Source organism: Symphodus melops (genome assembly GCF_947650265.1).
Source record: "Symphodus melops genome assembly, chromosome: 15".
Classification (NCBI taxonomy): Eukaryota; Metazoa; Chordata; class Actinopteri; order Labriformes; family Labridae; genus Symphodus; species Symphodus melops.
The window spans coordinates 13,018,310-13,044,758 of NC_136705.1; the positions used below are offsets into that span (position 1 = coordinate 13,018,310).

At 41.3% G+C, this 26,449-nt stretch overlaps 1 protein-coding gene across 1 annotated transcript; it reads right to left on the reverse strand.

The window, feature by feature from the left end:
* Positions 1-2,700: 2,700 nt before the first annotated feature.
* On the reverse strand, positions 2,701-26,133 carry LOC306835830 (sprouty-related, EVH1 domain-containing protein 2-like). The gene is made up of 6 exons (XM_079362594.1): positions 25,459-26,133; positions 13,962-14,148; positions 13,679-13,847; positions 12,939-13,003; positions 6,836-6,994; positions 2,701-6,655 (listed from the first exon to the last, which is right to left on the reverse strand). The coding sequence occupies exons 1-6, from the start codon at positions 25,482-25,484 to the stop codon at positions 5,864-5,866; spliced, it is 1,398 nt and encodes a 465-aa protein (XP_079218720.1). The 5' UTR covers positions 25,485-26,133; the 3' UTR covers positions 2,701-5,863.
* Positions 26,134-26,449: the final 316 nt, after the last annotated feature.

A 26,449-nucleotide genomic window follows, 5' to 3' on the forward strand; every position in this document is an offset into this window, starting at 1 on the left:
TGACTTTTTATTTTAGCCATGAAGTTTTAGAATAATCTGTAATTGTTTTCCACCTTTTGAATAACCGTAGTGTCCTACATTTAGTTAGAGATGAGATTCGTTGATTGATAACTAGACTAGAGGAGAGGATGGAGCCATGAAGATGACACAGAGGAGGAGGAAGAGGAAATGGAACAGTGGCAGAGGACTGGCGCCACCAGAGGAAGAGGCTCTCTTTCCGTGGCCTGAAATAAAGATCTCACCCAGACTCTTCCGGACTTGTTCCATTTTTAATCCCTCGACTCTTGCCACTTCCCTCTTAACCCTGAACTGTTACCTCTGAAGCTGCGTTTGATGTTTCCTCGCTGGCTGAGCACAAACTGAGGCATCCACAGGTCTAAACAGAGCCAGTGTGAACAAAGAACATGGACTACAAGAATATACTTGACAGCTTTAAAAGCATAATTCTTTGCTGGACGTAACCTTCACTATCTCCCTGAAAGGCATCTTGTACTTTAACATATTGAATATAATTGTAGATGTAATAGCCCTTACCAGGAAAAGAATCTCAGCTTTGTTTTTACACAATCTCAACAAACTGACCTCTTTGCATGTTCCTCACTTTAGCGATAATGCTCTCAGATTATCGGGATTTTTAAAGTTATTTTTGCCTTTGTCGGATAAGACAGCTGGAGAGTAAGGGACAATGTTGGGAGGAAAGAGTAGAGAATGACACGCAGCAAAGTGCGGCGGTCGGATTCAAACCGACAGACCCTGCGACGAGGGCGAAAGCCTCTGTACATAGCCACTAGGCCATCAGCCCTCAGTGCTCCTAGTGACAACGTTTTAAAATATATATAAAAATCTTCTAAATGTAGAACATGTTGAAAAGTTTCCCATTAAAGTTCGAGCTACATCCTTGAAAAGATGAATGTTACCCACAAACATCTCAGCCCTTATGAGAGGTCAAACTGTTAGTAGTAGAAGGGTGTTGAGTTAAGGCTCTTCACCTGATGACAAAACTCTCAGCTTGTGAAGAAGCTGCTGCACAAGTGCGCATGTGATTTCAAACATTTCAGAGGCTACATACCCCTTCAAGTACGACAATTAATCACACCGATGCTAATTTCAAAGTGTTCATAATGCACACGTCTGACTAAATTAGATGATAAACTTTTTTGAGTCCCCCTCACTAAGATAAACGCTTCTGTCTCTTCTTTGCTCAGAGTTGCCTTGAGAATGTCCCTAAATCACTCCCAGGCTAAAAAAAAAATCCTCGCTAAGAACTCTCAGAGAGGATTCTCAGTGAACACAGGCCCAGAACAGCAACTAAAGGGACCTTATGACATTGTTAAAGAGCTTTAGAGAGTCTTATCTTTAGTCTTCTTTCAGATTAAGGAAGAGCATTGTGTCTGCCCTACTCCTAAGTTTTTCACTTTTACGTCTCAAATGTGGGGGTTTTATATTTCAACGTGGTACACTCATGTTTGAAATACATCAGTTAGTTGACACAAGATTTAGAACCTAAGTGCTTTTCACCACTTTACCTAAAACACGAATAGCTTTTGTGACAAAATGGACATTTATAAGTTGCTTTTGCTAACCCTTGAACACGCCGTATCAGCATCCACAGGGTGGGAGTAGTGAGATGTTTTCCTCTGCAGCGGTTTTATCTCAGGTGCAGGGTTTAAACTCAGTCAGGCAATGCTTAAACAATTATCCTCGAATGCTTCTGCTGAATAATCTATTCAACATGTGTGTATCAGGCAATTTAGACCTGACAAGAGAAACAAACAGGAACTTAAAAAGGCCCTGTTGCAAAAGAAACGCTCACTGGGTGCAAACGGCAACAATATAGAAGTTGTGTGGAAGAATGCGTCAACAAATCTGTCTATCTGGCAGAAAGAGCCAACCCTTTCTCCTAACTTCACTGGGAAGTGAGCGCTGGTTCTCCGTGCACCCAGAGAGGGGCCACGCTGACCCCATTACATGAGCAGATATCTTAAATGTTTGCACATGTGGACTGTGATGCTGTTTGCAGCCGTTGAGCTGCTTAGCAGGCCCCCAAAAGCCCTCAGGGACCTACTTGTTTTTTCTTCTCTTTTTCTCTCTCCTCCTCCTCCTCCTCTCTCTCCCTCTCTCTCTTGCGCTCCATCATTATCGCCCACATGCTTTTCCAGAGACATCCTGAGTGAAACAGCTCGACGTCCTCGATGGCTATCACATGTTCTTGCTGAGGAGGGCAGCTGGGGAAAGACATCTTGAAGAGAAGGAAATGGTGTACTAGCACAGGATTCTTTTTCTTCTCTTTGCGGTTGAATACTTCAAAAAAAAGAATTTTGTGCACCAAAATCAATACGTTTCAGAAAATTCAGGACTTAATACATTTTTTTTCATCCCTTAGTGTTCATCATGAGGTTATTAACTCTTGCAGCTTCATTTATCCTTGCAGATGATTTTAATCTTTTAAAATGTAATTTAGGTTCACAATTCTGATTTACTCTGTTATTGAGTGACATGCTTCTCATACATTGTCTAGAAAAATATATATATCTTTTTGTTCAAATTGCCATACATTTTTTTAAGGGCACTCAGTTGATTGTCTAACAAAAATGGGAGTACCACAGACTTGGTCCATGCAGCAGAAGAGCTGTGGTTTGTTTAAGCGTTTTTGGTGCACGTACCATCAACGTCAGAGTATAGTTAAGAAGCCGAGTCGTGTGTGGTTTCACTGTTTTTTTCTTATTTTATTGGAGGCGGAAGGTAAGACACACATTTCATTTTAGTTTTCTCACAGACCTGGCCACCCTTCAGTATCTACAAAGTACTTCCTGTTCCTTCTCGAAAAAAAGCAAGAGCTACATCCATCGTACATGTTAGAAACAGCAATTAAAAAAAAAATAGAAATAAAAATGTACAACAAACACTTGATATATATAATATAATTTTTGCTCTTTTTTTTTTACAGAGGTAAAAATACTAAGCGTAAAAAATGGGTCTAATTTAGTACAGGGAGTTGTTTCTTTAATTGTATCAATTTAAATACACGAGGAGAAAAAGAGGTGTGTTCAGGCACTTGTAAATGGCTCCGACATGTGAGAACACACTCAACACCAGACGAGACGGAGAAAACAAACGTTGACAAACACGTACACACAAATGCTCAAACGCACTCTTTAAAATCTGATTGGCTCTGTCCCTGATACAATAAGGATCATCATTAAAGGATCTGACTATACTGGAAAGGTGTTAGTGTGTATTAGCATACTCAGCTGATCCCCATAGCTTTGGATCAAGGAGCAGGAGAGGGGAAAGGGATGTGAGATAAACACACACACACACACACACACCAAGGACGTAGAACTGGTATACAGGACAGGATGTATGAAACAGACATAACCAGGGGAGGAAAAAGGACATCCTCAGGCATTCTGCATTTCAATTACAGTAAGTGACATTTCCTTGGCAAAACAATCAGGGATAGATGTTTGTCTTCAGGATGATCAGCTGTTTTTTTTAAGGCTCCCCTTCTTTTTCAATGGGACTCTACTCAAATTCTGCTTCTTATTCTTTTTTTTTTTAAGGTCAGTGTGTTTCTGGTCCCATGTGTGCAATAACCCGGGATTAAACAACACAAAAAGCACCAAAGCAGCAGCTGTCAATTTTGTGTCGTGCTGTCAGTGTGAAGGGTCTCATTGGTCGGCTGTAGTGTCACTCAAACGGCATGGGCAGATACGGATAGTGTTTTCATGTTCCTCAAATGCCTGAGTTTGAATATAAATACACCTACTATGACCCTGAATTAACACAATTTAACTGTTCATTTCCTTATTCAATCTATCTGTTGTCTAATATCTGATGTTACGATTTGTCGTCATGATGATGTATAAGATCTGCAGCATGGAAAAAAATATTCCATGGACAGAAGAATGGAGCGCACCAGGTAGCATGCATCTTTGGATCCATGTACTCGTAAAATTTATAGGATGAAAATATCTGTTGCACTTGTGAAGTACTTGCTTTCTTGCCACGAGCAGATAACCCAAAAATGTTTTTTTATTTCTAATCTTTTAACCCCAAAATAAAAATCTAACCAGGAGAGATTCCAGGAAGTCACTGCACCCTGACATGAAGTAGACCAACAGATAACCTCCTTTAAAACCATTTATTTTGTTTTTACACTTCCTTTCAAAAAAAAAAAAGACGAGTGAGTGAGCTTTGGAGGTGCTGTTAGATTTCACGAACTTGAGACAAAGTCAGACTAAATTTCCCCTGGTTTCTGGTGTTAATGCTAAGCTAAGCTAAGTGACTGTGGTAGCCAATACATTTCTAAAAATGTCAGATTATTACTTCTCCAACTCAGTAAGGACATGTAGACTTATAATAAACGTGTGAACGAAAGAATTACTACATTACTGTAGTGACATTGAACACATCATGTTCAGTTTTTGTTCAATTGGCAAAAGGAGAAAAAGCTAGTGTTTCATAAGCATTTTTCAAAGCACAGAGAATCCAATGTTTCTAGTTGTTTCAAAGTGTGTCGTTTTCTGCCCGGGAATATGGACATTTGTCCAGAGACCTTCCTTTAAACTATCAGCTGAAACTTTGCTGTTCCACATACAGTGACTGGTGGGCTCCATTGGATGGCAGGGCTTGAAGAGGGGAACTGATTGTACGTCGCAAGCACACTGAAGTCTTTAGTTCAGACACTTGAGTTTCTTTTATAAAAAAAAGAAAAGAAAAAAAAGTTGAAACCGAGTTTTAAAGAGTATTTGTTGAAGCTGATTGCTCTGAGCCAAACTCTGCTCACGCTTTTTTCATTACAGAAGACATCTTTAGACGAACAGAGGTGAAGCTTGGAGCGAAACCCCGCATTTTAAGGCATAACGGGCACTAATTTCAACGGTATCTCTGATTGATTTGTCAGTTCTGGCCTGACCTTACACAGACTGCTGACTGAAGTCTAAGACTGAATGGGTTCCTAGTTTAAGAGAAAGTTTAGGCACTGTTTGAAATCACAAGAAAGGAGAAGGGAGACGGGTGCTAGAGTATCTCGGTTTATCTTGAAGAACCGTCTCGTTCAGTGAGGAAAATCACAACCCAGCACCCTTTTGCTGGTAGATCAATTCAGAGAGAAAATAAATAAGATAAAAAACACAAATCTTTGGGATATTACAAGTAGATAAAGATGAGTACCAAATTTGTTTCAGTGAACAAATGATGTTGATGGTGGAGCTATGCAGTCTATAAACATTCACTTTACTATAAGCTGCAGAACAGACAACAAAAAGGCCTTGGGCGCAATTTTTAAACATGCACATATACCTTACACACATTCGCACACACGCGCAAAGATGTGTAGTGTTTGATTTCTCTTGTAGCTGGGGTTGAGCTGAGCAAGCCTGATATTGGAAGAGAATATAAACAAAATGGCAACACGTACATCAAAGGAGAGAAAAAAAATAGAGCAAAGGAACAATTCAAGTTCTTTGACGCCGAGTCAGTGTACAAAGTATAAAGTACCTGCATATGTGATACATGACATATAGGTCAGCTATAAAAAAGGCCCCCTGAAAAAGAGTGCTCTCTCACTATAAACAGAGCATGAAATGGCCATGTGGAGAGCTAAGAGAACTGTCTGCCGTGAGGGGGAGCTTATCTTCCCAGGCCGTTTAGAAAATGCACCAAGAGTTTTTTGGCTTATTTCAGTGTCTGGAATTTGTAGAGAAACCAAGAGTAACCAAGGCAAGAGAGCCAGCAGCCATGACCACTTGCCCCCTCTGTGTATTTCCACATCCATCCCTTTCCCTGTGCTTGCGTTGGGTTTTAGCTATTCATTGTTTCCTCTCAGAGGTTGTTTTTTTTTTTCTCCAAGCGCAGCTGCTCAGCTCAGGGCTTTGTGTCGGCCTCCGCAGCAGCCGCACCTGAGCCCCGCCCGGTGGCAGGCGTGGAGAGGCGGGTAGAGGCAGAGGCATGGCGCTACCAGAGACAAACCGAGCAAAGCTAACCAGCGAGAGCCTAGTCGGCCTCCTCCACTACCCTCGCCCCCATCACATGAGCAAGGGTCCGAGTAGTCTCCCTCTGGGTCTGACATGCAGTGGTAGAGCATCGTGTCTGCCAGCCACATGCAGCTGACTCGCCGGATGCAAGCCCGGACAGGATCTGGCGCATCCTGGCATCGGCCTCTTCGGTTGTCAGAGTTGTAAAAGGCCTCTCCGCAATGCTCGCACTGAGCACGATCAGTCCCATCCTCTTTCCGCCCCTTCCCACCATTGGTAGATGGTGATGAGTTTGGGAGAAAGGTGCAGGGTTGGCTGGACACCACAGAAGAGAAGCCTTGGCGATACGACCCACCTTGGCCCTTATTGACCATTAAGGATCCAAGTGCGGGGTCAGAGTCTGAGGGCGACAGAGCTGGTGCCAGCGGGTAGGTGTAGTCATGTTTCTGTGCCTCTGTCTTGGCAAAGTGGACGTACGACTCATTGTCATCCATTTGGATAAACTTGTCACGTACAGTGGCATGGCGGTAGTCCTCATAGCCCGTACGCCAGGAGCGATCTGACTGGCGTCCATGATGGCGCTCGGTAGTTCCCTCCCAGCTGCGCTCTCGAGGGTTGATTCGCACAATTTCCTCGTCTTCCTGAAAGGTAACATGGCGAGGAAGCCGGTACAATGGCTAGGAAGACAGAAAGAGAAAGTTGAAAACTGCTGGCCTAACTCAACTGACACTGCTAAACAACAATGTGAAACTAAAATTAAAGTAAGAATACCGTAAAGACGAAGAATTCATTTTGGAAAGGGACGCTGTTTCTCCAGTCTTATAAAATCATTGTGTGATAAAACCAGCATGTCTCACCTGGTCCAGGATGTAGTGGTCCGACAGCCGGTAAGGGTCGTGGAGGTCGTGGCGATGTGTCAGCACGCACTTATGTCTCTGCGGAAGGGGGGAGGACTCAAGCGGCTGCAAAGAGCTCTCCAGTTTCTGGGAGGAGTTGGACGAGCTGTCTGTGGTGTACTGAGGGGACAAACAAACACAGGATGCAGGCTGAGAGCAGCACTCTGATTGGATACACCAAACAAACAGTGGGAGAGGACAACATAATTGGACAAACAAAAACAGGAAGCTGCAGCGCAACTGTGATTCGACAAAACAGGAAGTATGAGCTATTTTGCTAAAGCCGCTTGAACCACAATTTCGACTGCGTGTATTATATACATCTGCCACTAATAATCAACGACAGCAGATGAAAAAATATTTGGTACCATCACTTTAAATAAGACTACATTGTTCTATGGGCATTGATGCTGTAATTTAGATAGGTGTCATTCATTTATTACCTTTAAACAGGAAGGATTGATTAAAAACTAAAGAATTAAAATCAGTGAGTTTAAGCTAAGTTCACAAAATTAATGTAAAATAACTTCTTTCATCTATTATACGTTTGCTCTATTTTTTTAGGTAATTTTGAGTTTTGACTGTTTCCCATCATTGCAAACAGAACCCTGCACATAGCCTAAAGGCATTCATATATTAACATGTGGCATTTCTGGTCTAGATCAGGCACCAGACAAACGGAACTGTAATTTTAAATGCAAATGGAAACGTTGTATAACGTGGTACACCTGATAAACGGTGGGCAGAATTTAGTTGATATTGATACGTAAAAGACAAAAAACATGAATCCCTACCATTCGAGAAGCTAAACCAGAGAAAGTTTTGTGATTTTGGCTACTCAATGGTGAGTCAAAGGATCAAATCTGTGATAAATGATGTTACTTCACTGTGACTTATCATTTCAAATTCATGGTTTTAGGAAACTAACAGTCTGCACACACAGTTTAACAGTTTCACCAGTATTTGGACTCCCCTCATCCTCCTCTTCACTTTCACCCCCTTCCTCCCAACACCCTGTCTTCCTTCTCCCAATCTCACTTTCTTTCCTTCTCATTTTACTACTCTATGTCTGTGTGTGTATTTGAACAGTATCCTGTCCCCTTTCCGCTAAAGACGGTCAGGGCTCCACTCCAACTCAAAGCTTGGCCAGACACAAGACAGTCAGGCTACTACTGTGGAGCACTCACACCGATTTCAGTCATGCACACTGGGTGCAAGACTCACCATGGCCAGGTAACAAGTTAGAGAAGTACATACTGGGGAACAAACAACACAATAAAGCTGTCTTAAGATGTATAGTGATCGCACCAGTTCCATCCTTCTTCTTCCAGCTACATCCCAGCGACTTTGAACCTTATAGCCTTGCTTCAGAAAACGTGTAGGGATCATAAGAGACAGTAGAGGTCATCATCTGAGAACCATGAACGTACTCCATGTTGAGTGAAGAAAGGTGAAGATATAGACTTGCTGGGTGCTTTGGAGCAAAAGCCATGGGTTCAATTAAGTCAGTAAAACTGCTTTACATAACTCACAATTTTTGATTCCTAAGAATTACATTTTTTGCACTGTGAACATGGGTCATTTAGAGATCACACATATCACTGGAAAGTTTGAAACAATGTTCACCCTGTGCAAAATGTGGAATCCAACAAGCCTAAAAACAAAGCTATTTATTGTAATACCCAGATCTGCTTTCTGTCTGTCTGTCTGCTAAAGCTATCCCTATTATATCCTACTCCCCACATGGATACCGCCATGCTGAGAATTTCCCCCAGCTTTTTTACAAAGCCCTCAGAGCAGCCGGCCAAAAATAACATAACATGCTCCCTCCACTCCAAGCCCCGCCCCCCTGGAGAAGACATTACCAGGGGGAGGGAGGAGCTGATACGGTACAACTTGGGCCTCCACGGCTGCAACTAATCCAAAACACAGACCAGACTTTCTGCTGAAAGCAGAGGACGTCCAGACAGAGAGGAGTTGAGGGGGAGAGTTTATATTTCTGGATATCCTCTCCCATATATTCTAGCTCAAGGCTGCGTGGAGGGCATTTCAAGTTATTTTCTGACACAAAACATGTCCAGACTCAAAGCTCAAGAGAATTCATCCTTCAACAGGCCCGTCTCACTCTCCTGGGATGAAACCAGAATTGCTTTAATAGCTTTTTACTCCCCCTTTTGTGAATGAGCCAAAATAGAGACAGAGCATGAGACGTGCTGGGGTGGGGTTGGGTTGGGGGCAGGGGAAGGGTCGGGTTATGTTTAGGTTTGGGGAATGAGAAATAATTTCGGGAAGTATGAACATCCTTGCGCCCCCCCCCCCTCTGCAGCCCCAAGGCTGTAAATCTGCTGCAGCATTTCCCCCTGTCCACAACCTGCCTTGCTAACTCTCCTGCCACCACTAACTTTAGGAAAGGTCATAAGCATATTTCAGGGAATAAATAAGCTGTACAAAACTCATGAATGCATCCAGAATTTCTTAAAATGTAGTACTAATGTCAAACCTCAGCAAAAGTTTGTTGAATCACATTAAGGAAAAGCAGAGAAACTAAATAAGGCTTGTATTAACATTTTTAACTAGGTAGGTCATTCTACAACATTTAAGTATATAGGGACAGCAGATGTAAATGAACTACAAGCTGCCTCTGTTACTCCATTATAAGCACTAAACAACATTAAAATAAGTTACAGGCAGAAACCTTGAGCGAAACCAGATGCATGATGAACAGCTATCCTCCTAACCTGTGTTGGGCTTTGAATGTGGGAGATGCTGATGGAGATGTGTATTAAGCATGTTAGAAAAGAAGTGAGGGCAGTTGATGAGAAGCAAAATTAAGATAGCTTAAGCAGCACACAGTAACAGCACACTTAAGATAAACATGAACAACTTCTTCGCGACATCTCCCATTGGTCTAGGCACCTGTCGATGGCAGTTGCCTTTTTAAATGTGCTATCTCAACCTAACACCAGAGAAAGAGCTGGAGCGGGTTTTAAGCTTCCTTGCCAAAAAGCTACACTACCCCTGCTCATGAGTCAGGTCAGCCATGCACCTTATTATCAATATATCTTATCCCTCATAAAATCCAAACAGAAGATTAAAAAATCCATCCCCCATTCAGCAGATTCATAGAAAAAGCTTGAGCTTTTTAGACCAGAGAAAGAAATTTGTTTTTCTGAACCAGGCAGTAAACTTGTTTATCTCTGCTTTAAAACAGGCATGATGACTTGGACTTCTGCAGCCAGCCTCAAGGGACACTGGAGGGACTGCAAGTTTTTGCACTTGAACATTTTCAACTCCGGAGGTTGCAGTTTGGCACACACGCCTTTAAAACTTTAACCAGAGAGACAAGTGTTGTGTCCAAAATCACACACCAAACCTACTCAATAGATATAAAGGGAATTATATGTAGTAGAAGATGTAATGCACACGTTTGACTATAATTGCTCCACTGGCAGTAAATGCTAAAATGCTCCCAAAATATAAACGTGTGTGTTTCTGTTCAGAGTTTTCACACTGGTCCCTCTTCTTGTTGTCTGAGAACAGTCAAATGCCACTTTCCAGACATCAAATTCATTAGTTAAATAAAAAAAGCTAAAAAGGGATTAAAGAGGTTTCTCTTTTTATTCACTTTCTTTATTATAATAAGTTTATTTCGAGTTTAAACTGGAATCAAAGTCATTAGTTTATGTTCAATGTTGATGAATATAGCAGCTATTAAGCATATAACAATCTATCACCTCTAAGTTCGTTGCAGTAAGAGTGTCCACTTTCCAAAAAATCTAATGCTCAATATTTTCGCCCCACCCTCTGACAGAATTGCAGCCTCCCTCCTCTCCTCCTCGTGTTATGTTTGTATGCGTCTCTGTGGTGGCTGTACACTCCCAGCAGAGCACCTATTAGTCTTGGCCCTTACAGACAGCTCGAGTCAAAGATGAACCACGAGGCACTTCCTCTCGTAAATCACTGGCCTCGCACTAAGCTGGGAAACAGCTGCTAGCTGCTAGGTTTGGTCGCGAATCTCTTTTTCAAATGGGAGGGTGGGGTGAGGGTGGGGGGGTCACCAGGAGAGAGCACAGTGGTGGGATACAGGAAGTGACCCTGTGACCCTGCCTGCTGCTCCTTGTGTCAGGTTACAGAGTGGGGGGAGGGGGTCCTTCATGCTAACTTAAGGTATAGAGGCACGGCACATAAAAACCGAAATACACAAAACATAAACGTTTGCCATGTCCACACTTGCACAAATCTCCTGAAAAATACTTGACATTTTTAGGTTGAGCTGCACGTGTGAACACAATTTTTTACTTGGACTTCATGTGGGAAAAAATGCCAGCAGGGGGCTGGCAGGAGAAACTCCAGATAAAGTCCAAGTGAGCTGATGTAAGAAGGCAGCAGGAGATAGTCAGGAGAATTGACCTTGAGCGATGGGGAGAGGGTAATATCTTGGGCTGTGCTAATATAATAAATACAGCAATATATCACCATGAATACATGCCCTGATGCAGATGCTCCATATAGCCGCAAATGCTGTGATTGCAGTTTTCAAAGACACCTCACCTATGGTTGTTCACAATAAAGCCAATAGGCGGCAGTAGAAGCCAAACTAGATAATGCGGCTCTTGTTTCAAATAAAAACAAACAAAGAAATATAAGTGAGAAACTCCACTGACAGAAAAACTGAAGGCAAAAATGAAGGAAGTGTTTTAGCATTTTGCAAATACCAGTCGTGAGTTGGACACGAGTCATGCAATATGCAAGCGATGCAAAAACAAGGTCAAATACTGTCGCTACACGACCAACCTACGTCTATACATGACAGGTCGTTAGCAACAATAGCTACGTCCACTACACAAAGCCAGTGTTTGCTGTCCTAACCAGCTCGGATTGGCTCTTTTGTTAATATTGTAATTCTGCCTGAACTACATATAGCATTGAATAAAGGCCAAAATTATCATTATAGTGTTAGAAAGGCGACTCTGTTGCTTAGTACGCCACTTTAGCATTGGGGGGTTTTTTTTACGTTATGTCTTGCCTCAGACAGGGATAGTCTACCACGGTGATGTGCCTATTTGAACAACCAGATCAGGAAGATTTCCAAGTAGGTCCTGAAATTCTCCAGAAATGTTGAGGACATTATGTGAAAAATACTTTTTTGTACTGTTGCAGGTTTTTATGACAAAGAGGGTGCCATGATGTTGTGTACTTATAAAAGGACAAAAGAAGGTTTTGATATATTTGAATGTAGAAGACTAGAGATTTGGATCAGTAATTGATAAGAATTTGGAACTATTTATATAAAGATAAAATGAGATCAACTTTATTAATCAATTATTGAGGGAAATGTGATTGTAGACAGTTTATAAGTAGATTTTTGTACATGTTCAGGATGCATTCTGGTAACATGCATTCTTAGACAAGTAACCAACTTTTCTAAGATGTACTATCTGATAGCTTTTTAAAAGGCTTTGGTCGTTTAAATTAAAAACAATCTAACTCAGGAGGAGGCTATAGTAGATGGATGTGACCCTTTCTTAGTATCCTGACAGCTCACAGCGCTTTTAAACTACAGTCACCCATTCATGCCACATTCACACACTGATGGCAAAGGCTGCTACGAAGTGCCCAACAGCACTATTCCATTCAAAAACATTCACATACCGCTGGCATAACAATGGGATCAATTCAGAATGCCATGGACATGTATCTGTAGGAAAAGGGGTTAAAACTCCTTCCTGTTTGATAGGCTTCGACTGACTTTAGTAAGTCTCTCTCTCTCTCTCTCTCTCTCTCTCTCTCTCTCTCTCTATATATATATATATATATATATATATATATATATATATATATATATATATACACACACACACTAACTAAACGCCATTCATTGAGAACCCTGAATTAATTTCCTGGTAACACCTAATTTGTGAAGAAATACGTGTGGACATATTGCGCAGAAATTTGACAATTTCTTATATAATATTATCTTTATATCTATAATGGTCCCATTTTCAGCACATCTTACATCAAACAAAAACATTTCAACTTGGATGACACTTAGATAAATGCTTACGGTAAAGACGTCATCGTCACCCAGCTCGCCCTCATTCTGGAGTGCTGTAGAGGAGGTGGTGGAGCCTGCACAGAAGAAAACAGTGACATTTTTAAAAACAGGACACCAAACTTTGATGGAAGCTGTCTCCTTGAAAGTAAACCTCGAGGGGGACCCTGGGGCAGTTTTAGCAAAAGAGAGGAAGATGCTGCGGTGACGAAACATCTTTGACTTTTAATAATGATCTGTTTGTGTCCACTATAAATTTTAACGTGTGTCCACAACACAGGCACAGAACTCATGATACTTTGGGGTTGAGCTGCATGTGTAAGCGCAGCTGGTCAAAATTTCCATGACCAACTTTACCAGTAAACCTTCTGCCAGAACCCTAGAAAGATATCTGCTAAAGTAAGGGTTACCTCGTTTTTATATGAAGCAGATAATATTTGAGAACTTGGCACATTGGTTTGTTGGATAACATTAATGTACTGCAACAAATGGGAAATCTTATTAATTTCCTTGGTACATTATGCCATGCCTTCTGAGACCCCCATCCCCACCTAACAGAGAGTCTTCAGATAGGAGGTGCATGCTTAACTGGCAAGTCAGACAGATTTTGTGGGCAGTCTGTTTCTTAGTCACTCGCACCGTATGACAGTATCCTGATCGCCTCGTTAAAAATGTTATCTTAGACTCGACTTGGACTTTGTGAATACTTATTGATTTGTAAACTGACTATTGTTGGACACAGCAAAGTGTACCTTCAGCCAAGTCTTCAATTGCTTTCCGCACCCCTCTGTCAAAGGCTCTGGCTTCAGCTGGACTCTGAAAGGACAAGCCACACTTCCTGTCCTCCACCTTCCAATGGTGAAATGTGGGTGTTGCTATGGTGTACTTGATGTCCTTCCTCAGCGGACAATCCAGGATCACCTTTAAACCAATCACAGGTCGAGTAATCAGAGATGGGATACAAAATCCATATTTGTTTTCATAATATATTAAAGTACACTCTGAATTATTTTTTTGTTTGTGTGTATATTTTACCTGTTTGTCCCGCAGCCTTTCACCCCTGATAAGAAACTGTGAGCTGGCTGGAACGGGGGCTAGTTCTGGTGGCAGGAGGCGGCACACACCAACTCTGCTCAGAGCTCCGCCATCCAGGGCCAGCCAGCCGCCGCTCGAGTCGTCCCTAGTCATCACCACCGCTTTCACACGCACGATGTAGCTGTCACTGCAGACAGACAGACACATTTAGAGTTGATACAAAGTAACTTAAATATGTTTATATTACAACATTGGAAATCCAGTTTTGCAGCAGGTCTCTACAACACATTATCATCAACTGAACCTGAACACAGGATACATACTTTCACTTAGTCATTTGAATAATCAGCTTGTTCATAAACACGTTAATTGATACTAAGATACTTTATTTAAACTTAAATCATGTTAAATTTGAATTGTTAGAAAAAAAAACTGATTTCTGTCGCACAACTTCCAAATATACCAAAACAACTACATTTTGAGGAGAAATGTTCTAATGCAAGCTTTCAAACAGAAACAACGTGTAGCAACTGCAACATAAATACATAATTTTGAGGGAAAACAAACAAGAATAGCACTCAGGGCAGCAACAGGACAGACTATAAAAATGTGTACTTAAGCCTTGGAACAAATATTTTCCATGCACAACAAACAAAAGCTCTTCAGGCAACAAACATTCTTCCCCAGGCAGCGTCTACTATTCTTTATCATAGTCTAAACTTGTAAAGACACTGACTAGACTCAAACTTGTTTAAGAGTGTGTTAATGCCACAGCAGGTTATTATAGATCCAGATTAACACAGTGCCAGAATGTTGGAGGGCGTCTCAAGTCACGACTTTGCCTGGTGGTCGCTGTGCTGAGGTGGGAGGTGTTGCACCAGGACAAATCAGAATGAGCACATGTACAAACACGCACAATGTAAATCTAGCTTTGTTTTATTCCTTTGGTCTTGGTCAAAACCTCCTTAGAAAAAGGGAAAAACGTCAACCATAATTGAAATTCTTGACGACCATAAAACCAGTTTATTACATCTAATGAATGCGAGGTTGTCTGCAATAGAGAATGAGGGACATCAGTTATTAGGCCAACATTATTATTCAACTGATAATGAAATAATATAAGTCACATCTTGGCTAAACACTTTACCGGGATGACCTTGTGACTATTTGTGAAAACGTCACACAATGGACCCTTGCAGTGTTATATCGTGGCATTGTGCGTAGTATCATTGCTGCAGGGACTTTTGCTCCAAAAAGTTAATTACAAGTGTGAAGATTTATAGATGTTAACTGTACTAGCTTTGAATCAAACAATTGATAGCAGAAGTCACTTTTTTGTTGTTGAAGAATTCAGATTATGTAACTTTACCCATAGACAGTCCAAAGAAAATTCCAAATGATCCCTTATTGCAGAAATGTCAGATTTGCTTCTTTTCTCTGTTTGACTATGATACAGAAGATTTCACCTTTGGCCCGAGTGGATCCTTATTTTCTCTTACACCGACTTTTAGATACTAAAGCTACAGTTTAGTCTGTGCACCAGAGCAAAACAATACCTGACAAAAACTCCCTCTGCAGTCAATAGAGTCCTCAGTCCCATTGCATGAGACAATACAATGGATGCTGGATGGTTAAATAAAAGACATTCTCAAGCATTAGCATGACAGGCCACCACCCTCACAGGGACACAATGAACATGGCCACAATCCACATGAATGATCTGACAATAACAGGATGTACCTCAGTGTATTCCATCTATGCCTCACTTTGTGTGTTTGTGTGTGAGGGTGTGTTTGTTTATGTGTGTGTGTGTGTGTGTGTGTGTGTGTGTGTGTGTGTGTGTGTGTGTGTGTGTGTGTGTGTGTCTGTGGGTTGGATGAAGGGAAAAGAGAATCAGAGAGCTGCTGAGGGAGGGAGGCAGAGTGGGAGTGAATGAGAGAGGTGTTGTTATATAATTAGCCTACAGACCGTCCAGGGGATTCACACTACAGACACCACACACATACACAAACACGCACTCACACACACACGCGTACTAACACACACACGCACATACACACAGGTGACAAAACTGGTTCACCAACTCCCACCCACACACATTCACAAAACTGACTGAATGACAGACTGACTCAGTGACAGCAGACACATTGAAAAGAAACTACAGATTCAAACGCCACTTTACTGTAAACACATGCATAGAAGATTTTTTTTTTTTACTGCACTGACTTCATTTGATAAGAATTTTCTATTCAGATGTTAACACTGTTTTAATCTACACAACAAGAAACAAATCAGGACCTTCATTTACTTGTCATTTTGCAACTAAATTAGATTGTGGAAAAATTGAATATTAGCCTAAAAACATAAAGTGGTTTATTAAATTGTTTCTGCAGAGTAGAGCTGACATGTTACACTATGCAGGCAAAGCGTTATCACTTCATGTGTCATGTCAAACCACAATGAGAGCAGGAAAATGAGTCACTGAGGTTCTATTCAGCCACGTGGAAAACTTGAATGGCAACAAAGTAAATAAAAGAGTAGAGTATGGAAAGGCTTGTACATTAGCTGACCTTGCTAATTAGAGGCAACAATGCCTATAGCCTATTTCATATTCATCTAGGCCCAGTTGCCTCGTATTGTCTCATAGCACAATTGTCCCTCCTTTAGTTCCCTGCTGACATGCTTGTGCGACCTAACCATGCTGAAGCCCACCTTTTCCAAGCGTGCTTTGGCCAAGGAAGTGTATCATGCTTGAGTACTATACGAAGCACTCGCACTTGCCAAACAAACTGGACTTGGGGGTGTGGGGTCAATGCGTGAGTGCACCCTTAATGAGGAGAGAAATAGTGTTTTGTAAAGATCTGTGAATGGATAAAGTAATGCTAGCAACTTATAAACTCTTAAACACTCCTTCTGGCACTTTATTTCAACAAAGTACTGGACAACAGAATGAAACAATGAATTACATCTCCAGAAATTATTCTTCGTGTAGATTAGCTCTGTCACAGAGAAAGACTTAACTGTGAAGATAAAAACCCAATGTACCGCTAGCTTTAACACGAACAAGTGTGCAACACAGGGAATCTCACATCCAGTTTAACCACACAGTAAATAACAAGAACTTCTGTATAAGCACATGAGCATTTAGTTACACGATACAGGCTATCAGCTCTCTCAGATGAACCTGTCACATTATGGGCTGTCTTGTGACCCATGTTTAAAGCCCCGTTTGCTGACAGGCCCTGTAATCTGTGGTTGGAACACACAGACAGCCACAACCAGCAGCAACACGCTACTTTAATACACTTGGGAGAGACCATCCATTCTGGCATAAATAAACACAGACACACACTGTGAATCTAAATCTGTCCCCACAAATGCGGCACGAGGTACTGATGCCAAAAACGGACTATGATGCCCACTTTAAGAAAAGGTAGTTGATGCAATATTACAGTCACATGGTTTTGCAGGTATTTACATCTTAAACTTCAGACTTTGTCAACATCATGGCTGTCTAATGTTTGAACAAAAAAAATCATGCTACGGTGGTTTTTAACATCTCATGTCCTCAGACATATTGTTAAGGGTTACGAGGCCTTTTTACGGTATCTTTTAGGTGGCACAAGGATGTTCAGTCAAAAGTTGAATGATGACTCAGTTCAGAAGCAAGGTAGGAAGGATGCATCACCACCAGGCTGATAAGGAAAGTGCAAACAATTGATGCATCATATACTTTTATAATTCAATTTAAGCTCTTGCTATAAGGTCAAAGGTGCTAGGTGTGTTCTTGCTTCTATTTCCTGTTAAAGTCTTCATACTCTTGTTACAATGAGGCCAAACATCTTGCAACAGCCTTCACTGTACCACAGCGTACTGTTGCCTTCCTGTGGTTATGTCCTGTCAATCGTCATTTTGTGTCTTTCAGTTATGTTTCTTATTTGCTGCCTTCTGCCCAACTCACAGCATAAGAGCTGAGAGGGTTGAACCAGACAGTAAAGTTGTAGGCAGGTTCATAACTTCTTTGGTCAAAAGCTATAGCAAGAATTTGAGAGAAAACATTTAGATATTTTAGTTACCTCGACTGTTTAGGTTACAATGCCAAAACAATTAAATTGCAATACGGTATATATAACTAGTTAATTGTGATTACTATCTGAAATTACTGCATTGCAGTGTCTTCCTGTAGTCAGAGTGATGAAAAGACCTGCTGCATCCCATCTTATGACATTAAACATTTTCTTTGTTACCGTTCCTTATAGAAGTTATCATTTAGTTTTTCATTTGTAACAGGTTTCTTTTTTCTGTGGTTAGTAACCTATATCTTCCCCTCCATCTTATACAAACTGTGTAACCCCTGTTATGTGGGCATGAGCTGAGGGTGATGTACACAGCTGCAGATCTTCAGCCAAGTCACATTGATGCACATTGAATGAACTCTTTAAGTCCCATTTGTAAGACTAATTTGCCTGTAAGCGATCACAGCATTCTATCGTCATCTCCTGTCAAAACTCCCAAAATACTATAGCTCATAAACATTTAATGCAAGAGCAGTAAGAAGAGTTACACTGTAATCTAACTCCTGATAATACCTCATGTGGTCTGTGAGTAACAATATTGTCATAAAACAGTAAAGGGGGCAGGGAAGCGGTCTGATTATCAGGTTTGGAATCCAGCTCATGTGTGACAGATAAAAAGGCCAGTGAGGGCAGCCCAGCCATGTGTGATAAGGGCGTTTATACTTCCTCTGATAAGGAACGACTGGCCGCGCCTCTGCCTGATCAACAGAACCACACACACACAAACTGTATACTACATACAGTATATACGCCCAGTCTTTGGCAATCAAGAAGAAGCTGAACATAGTTTACAATCAGGGTTATTTTCGGATTGAATTAAGCTCATGTTTTCCTCGGTAGTGAAGGTGGCCAGAGCAATGGGACGAACAGAGATGAAACATGATTTCATTATTTTTGTCAGTAAAATGATTATAACCCGAATAACAGCTGAAACGCTTTTGGTTTTTTTTTGTTAATGAAATGACTGTTGACGTATTGACTATTGTTGTGCCTATATTCGCAAAGCGCACTAGCCCTATTCAGACTGACGTTCAAGGTGTGATATTTATGCAACTGTAAAGTCTTGCTTTCACAATGAAGCCATTTTAGAGCAGTTCTACAACAGTGCTATGACAAAGCTCCGTTATCGTCATGTCTTTTTACATTCAAATACAAATACCGATACCTGTAATACGTCAGTTACTACCTCCAAAGCCAGCATAAAAGGGTTGTCACTCCACCCCTGTTTCAGAGGCCTTCATGGTGAAAGCTAAACTTCACAAGGGCGATTCATGCATTGAACCACCAATCTGAATATGCCAAGAATGTCACGGAAGTTCTAGTTGGAGGGCAAAGTGATACCCATCTGTGCAGCCTTTGGAGGTAGTCACAGTGGCCGTATAGGGGCGAGCTGGGATCGGTGTAGCTGTAACACAACATGAAGTAACTGACTTGGACACCGATTTTACTCCGTTGCAGAATGGTGGTTGAGTTTTGTTAAGGCACGGTTACAGAATCACAAAATGAAAAGGGCTTTTGACATCTACTGTAATCTTTAACTGTGTTTGTAACACAATAAATTACATAATTTGCTTCTAATTATTCAGAAGCTGTTGTTTAAACATAATCCCCTAAATATTAGATAAATCATTTTTATTTGTTTTATCATTACCAGAACATAAATCCAAATAGTTTCTAAAAGTATGTGCAAGATTTTTTTTAAAACTGCAATCTATGAAGCTTTTGTATTAAAGCTTAATGAACTTTTCCTAATCAATTGGTTGAAAAGGGAGGTAACAGGATGAAAATGTGGGCAAAATAGAAAAAAATAAATAAAAATAAACTAAAGCAATAATTATGAATAAAAATAGTTTTTGAATATGTTAAATAAACTACGGAAAGGTATCACGTTTTTGTTAAATTATTTAAATAAAAAACAAGGAATAGGATCTTTTATTAAATCTCATTTGTCTAATATTCACATTTTCCCTTTAATATATTAATGTAGAGAGAGAGAGAGGGGGAGGGAGAGAGATAAAGTGAGTGTGGTGTGGCATGGTAGGGCAAGTTCATTCATAACCATTGACCCTGGAGGCTCCTGAGGGGAAGTTTGATCAGCTTTCTGTCAATCAGCTGTAGTTATATTGAGTGCTCACATGTCCGGGCAGCACAGGAGTCATGCCTTTGTGTGTGTGTGTGTGTCTGTGTGTGTGTGTGTGTGTGTGTCTGTGTGTGTGTGTGTGTGTGTGTGTGTGTGTCAGTTGTCTTGACACTGATATCCAGAAGAACTTATGGATAACGTCCCATACTTAACTGGACAATCACCTTGAGAGTTTACACCTATGTATAATTACTAGACTGTATTAAACACAAATGTAGTCTCGTTGAAGTCACCCATTGGTTTCTGAGACAGACTTTTAGAGTCTGCGATGGCGGTTACTTTTCATATTGGAAACGCCTCAAACTAGTTCTAGTGCTACCAAGCTACAAGCAAAGATGAAGGCCGAGGCAGACCTGAAAGCGTGGTTTAAACTTTTGCCATGATTTGCTTTTAAAAACTACAGTGATATCAGAACTGTTGTAAATGCAGGAAACACAAAGCTATGTCTATATATTCAGCTTTTTTGTACTAGATTGCAAACATGCTTATTTCTGCTGTGAAACTTGTCGTTTTATGTATAGGACCTAAAAATTTAAAAAAATCTATTTGTTTAACATCACAGATTGCTGCTAGATGAAAGCTATTATCTGTTGGAGCACATTTGCTTCGTTGCTGTTAGTTATTTTTAAATACATTTTATAAGAACGTGATAACTGTGATCCAAAAATCAACTTGCAAATGAAATGTACATGCTGTATTTGGTTGCAAAAAAAAAAAAAAAGATCTAACAACCTGTAACTGCACTCCAATGGTGAGCATCTATTCCTTAAGGTGATCCAACACCACTTTCATTTGAATCAAGTTGGAAACCGTAGTGGAAAATAAGCTGATTGGCTCTAAACCTCTTAAAAGCCAATCAAAACCCTCTATAATCCCTCATATCCTCTTGTACTCTGTTAGGCTTATCGCTTTGGGTCAAATGTAAATGATCATCCATCAAAATGTCAACCTTGGTGTGTTAGATCAAGTTGTATTCATTTACATAAACTGTCAGATGTCAATGGTTTATCTTGTAATTGGACGGCCTGTGGACCAGCTTCAGGGCAGCAAACCAACTGAAAAAGATTTGCATAATGAACACTAGAAAGTCTGTTCTCTCAGGGCTTTCCTAGTCTAAATATGCTGGTATATTTACCACTACACATGACGGGCTGTGCTATTTCCTGATGCTATTTGTGGCTAGTTTTAAATTGCCTGTAGTCTTTCTCTACTTTATGTGGTAGGAAAAGTTTAATTTACAGTTAATGAGAAAACTTCAACTTCTAAGAAGCCTCAGTCTGAAATAACTTAAGACATATGAACAAAGGAACAGTTTGAACTGTTTTTTTCTAAACCATAAACTTCTCTCCGAAGAGAGACTTTACACAAACCAGGGCAAGGGAGGACAGAGACTGACCTGCAGGATGCAAGCATACATTTTTTTCGGGACAGCAAAATACATTTACATACAGTCAGCCAGGTGATCAAACTCTAAAAAACAACCTCTTTTTCTCTGAACGCCACACGATGAAAACCATTGTCCAATATAGCGATGAGCTAAGATATCAGCCAGAGGACTGTCAAACAGATAAAACGAAACAAATGAGAACATAATGTACAGTTATGTAGCAGTTGTCAACATATGCAAATAGTTGATGAAAAAGCAACTGTATGTGTTGATTTAAGCAAAATCGAGCACGTTCTGTTACGTCAAACTAAAAACCTGGACTGACTCACTGGATGAGTACTGAATGAAACTCAAGCTATAATCTTTGTAGACCAGTCACGATGTGATGAGATTGGAAGAAAAAAACAAACAAACAAGCAAACAATCTGTGTCCATTGTCTCCTGATATAAACAGCTTCATTATTTACATGCTCCGGACTGCAACCAGTGATGAGCTGCTCTGTAAAACACAGGAAATACTGTGATCAAGGATCTGTTCCACATGATGCATCTGTGCGTGTGCGTACATGTGTGTGTGCGCGCGCGTGTGTGGAGAGGGAGTACATAGAGACATAAAAATGAAAAAGACGTTGATTTGTGGAAATGTGGTAGTAGTCTGTGTTCTCTTTGCATCTTTATATGTTATACACCTTTTTTTTTTAGCTTTTTGATTTTTGATTTTCAATATTTTCATTATTGTCTCATTTGCATCGGTTTTTTTTTTTAAAGAGATCATCTTACATAAAAATTAAAGCAATTTTAAGTGTAAACACAAAGCAGAGAGCTCACCTTATTACGTCTTGTAAAATAGCTACCCATACTCTTTTTACAGCAAAATGAAAATACACTGTACATACAAAACACACCAGCTAGTTTAACAGCAGAGAACTATTCAGCCGCCTAAACCTTCAACAGGAAACGTCAGCTTTCATGATGAGTTCCTCTTAACCATCACACTAGAGACAGTTGGTGGGACCATTTTTTTTTTACACCACAAGCATCAACCTAAATGGAATCCAGCCACAACACGTTTTCTAATTGATGTCACATTTTGACTACAAAAACAACCTATTTTTCCCTTATAGAGATCAATTTTCACTGATTAATGTGCAGTTTACAGATAAATGCGACACATTCGTGTTTTTCTGCCAAAGAAACCCAATTTAATGATGAACTTTTCGACGGCCCTGAATTTTCAGACCTGTGCAGTTTATGGCATCAGAACAGAACAGTCTTGCAGAGGGAACATGCAGACCTGATAACTCCATGCTGCTGTGCTTGCCAGTTAATGGGTGCTTTTGTTCAGGGATGGATTATATTTCGTTTTAAAGTTGACCTTAGCTGAATGTCACCGGGCATCTCCTGTCCAATACTGACTGTGCACATGCTGACCCTGCAGCAACACACACCAGATCAATACATCCTCTGCTAGCGATGTGACTATACAGGGTGTACATGTGCAACAGAGACCTTCCATTAAAAGAGGCCAATGAATGACCTCAGAAGGACAGTGTAAAGACACATGTTCTTCAAATTTAAGACATGGTGCCTACAGCTTTTGGTCATGTTAAAAGCCCTCACAAATGATCACTGATAGATAAGCTGGAGCATCAAATAGAGTTTTCTTCCAAGTAAAACATTAAAACGTTCAGTATGTGTTGCTTCACCGTCATAGCATATAGGCAGAAAAAAAGCCCACGCTATGAGATTACAGATGCAATAAACCACTCACAAAGTGAAAGAGGTAGTGAGATAGTTAACATGTGACATAGCTACATCATTGGAAGAAAAGCAACACTGCTGCACCCTTTAGCTTTACACAAAAAGTAAAGGTGTGCCTTGTGTTTCCTGAACTTGTTGTAGTCCAATATAAGGCCTTTATTTCTGCTGATAAAATATACAGGAGCAGATTAGAGCACACTGATTCAGTTCATTAAAGTAATAAGACAATAAACTCTTGTCCAATAAACTATCAGCCTACTGGTAAAATGTAAATGTGCTGTTTTAACCACAAACTGTAGAATTCCACATCAAATTGTATAAAGGGGTCTGAAGTTGTTCTTTGAGAAGACTAGGCCACATCTTTGGTGTGATGTGTCAACTTGCACATCACCACGAGAAAAAAATATTAAACACAGCCATCGAAACGCCCTCTCACACGGAAGTAAGGGGCAGTTAAGATTGCAACTGATAATTTAGAAATATATATCACCCAGAAGGCCAAACGGATACAGCCCAGTTATTGTCATAAATGGGCGTTAAAAGCGTTTCAGATAGCACAAGGCACACTACTATGAGTGAATTCTGTTTAGTCAGGCGTATAAAACCATGGCCTAAATAATTGCAGCTATCTCTTTCCTTTGTATGAGCCTTACATTTCGACAGAACAAGACTTGAGCAATGTTTCAGTCCCTTCTCATATCGTGTATGTCCCCCCCATAGGACGGTGGACAGACTGCCAGAGAGCCTCTTATCCAGTGGCTTCTTAATGGCGAGAACGGTCAGTAGGCATGAATGGGGGACGCGCTGAAGGTTAGAGGCCTTTTATGAATGAGTCGGCGTCACGCCACGGCAGCGCGAACATCCCCCACGGTGCCCTTCGCCCTTACACCCCCACCGACAGAGAGCTGCAAGGCAGGCATACCAACCGAGTACAGCCATGGGCTCGTCTGGGACAGAGACCACAGGCTTTAAAGAGACAGCCTAAGAGCGGTGTAAAAACGCACGGTGAACCAGAAATGGAAGGGCGATGTGGCATGGGTGTGCGCATTTATCTGCACATTTCCATGTAAGCCTTTAAGAGATTGGCTTTGACAAAGGCGACTCTGCACACCTGACTTTGGATAATTCTCAAGTCTGTGTGGTCTAATCGTGTTGGAGTTCACAATATCGTTCACACTATTCGTGCTCCGTCACCTGCTCAGTTTTATTCAGATTTAGCTTCAGTTTCTCGGTAAACTATAGCTAATTATAAGCTTCAAGCGCTTCCATATAGGCCTATGGGTGCCGTAAAAAAAAACAGGTCCGTGGGCCTACACATTATACTGCTCTATATCAGCTACATTTCGCAAGACGCCAGCCGACAGCACACTGCACGGGTCTGTTTGTCTGTCACACAAGGACACCGAGAGACGAGCTTAAACGGAACGAGTCAAATAGAACCAGACGCGTGGTTTTTTTTCAGAGCCAGTCTTCGTTCACAATCGGTATTTTTTTTATGAATGGAGCGCGGTAGGCTATGCAAATGAGGGCGATTGAGAAAGAGATGGCGGATGAGGCATATCGGATATCTCATATCCTGTGAGACTTCCCCCTTCTGTTGGAAGCAAATATACAGATGTGGCCAAATTGTCTCTGGAAACGCCGTTGGGTTTTTCTTCTTTTTTTTCTCGCAGAACAATGCACAAACAAGAGGTGCGTGAGCTCGCTGCTGTGCGTTTGGAAAAGCTGTAACTTCGGGGCGTGTTTGAGTTTCTAAGTTACGCTGCAACAGGGCCTGCTCTCTCGCTTCAGATCCTTTCAGAAAATGTTTCCGATCCACCCACGCTTATTCCCCCCCTCCTCCTGCCCTCTGCTTTCTCTCTATAGCCTTCTAAAGACTAATCCAATCCGAAGTGGGGGGCCCTAAAAACCCTACTTTACACCACTGTCAATGCATTGCTTCACACGAGCATCAAGCACAAAACCAAATCGAGTACATTGTGTTAAATACAATGCAAAACATCCATTTTAAAGAAGCTTTGTGAGAGGAGTTTTGGGCTGCACATTCCGCCAAGTTTGTCCTAACCATCTACAACCTGTAGGCACTGGAAAAGACGAAAGAAAGACAGAGCGAGAAATCTTTAAGCCACTTACTCGTTTGGGTGTGTTTCTTCTATCATTTTCTCGTTTCACCTCAGGTAATGTACCACGGCGAATGCATACTTTTCGCTCGTCATTCTTTCACCGCGGCTCCGACGATTCTGTCTCAAATTCCGCATAAATCCCCCCTGCGCCTTTGTGTGATTGTCGGCTCTTTGGCTTGCCTTCGACTGGCTTCGCCTCCGTCTTCTTTTCCTCGCGTTTGCCTCTTTTCCCCTTGGAGGCTCCCAATGTCTTCTGGATCGCAAATATCCTCTTTCCTACAACTTTAAAAACCCCATCGCCTTCAGTAGGTAACGTAACCTAAACAGAGCGTTTAGCAGCCGACTCCAGCTCTTCTCTTCGCCTCCCCTTTACCCAAACACACTCGCGCACGCATACACACGGACACACAAGGCACACACTCCTTTTTTAAGTCATAAGGCGCATGTTTTGACCGACGACTGCGTTCCAGTTGTGCGTAAAAGCGCGTCGTCGCTGTTGTTACCGAGGGGTGGCCCCGCTAGAGCCCCATCACTCTCTACTCCATGTTGGATTGCAGGCAGCCAAGCTGCTTCAACGACGCCGGGGGAGGGAGGAGGGAGGGAGGGAGGAGGGAGAGGGGAAAGGACGAGGAGGGGGGGTTGCGGGGCGGAAGCGGGTGACGTCGGTCTGCATTTTGGTGGAGGGTCCACGATGGTTGCAAGCCTTTAGGGGCCCTTGATAAACGACCCCCCCTTCCATCCTTTCCCCTCTCCGGATTCTTGATTTCAAATCCGGACATGTCACCTTTGTTCCCAAATGGAAATCATTTAACTTCCTGTTGGTAGGTCTATGTTATAGAATTGCATTGAAACATTAAAATATATCAGTCGTATGGTTAACATTCAATTTGTGCGGAATTAAATTTTGGGTTTACATTTTGAGAAAAAAATGCAAGTGTAGCCCATATTCTAAATGTGTCTGCCTGAACTCTTTTGCATTGATTGACTACTTTAGATTAAAG

Coding starts and splice junctions, on each gene's coding strand:
- LOC306835830 (XM_079362594.1), bottom strand. CDS start 25,484: ATGATAGAAGAAACACACCCAAACGA. Junction 13,848..13,961: donor AAAGGCTGCGGGACAAACAG/GTAAAATATACA, acceptor ATTGGTTTAAAG/GTGATCCTGGATTGTCCGCT. Junction 13,004..13,678: donor AATTGAAGACTTGGCTGAAG/GTACACTTTGCT, acceptor TCTTCTGTGCAG/GCTCCACCACCTCCTCTACA.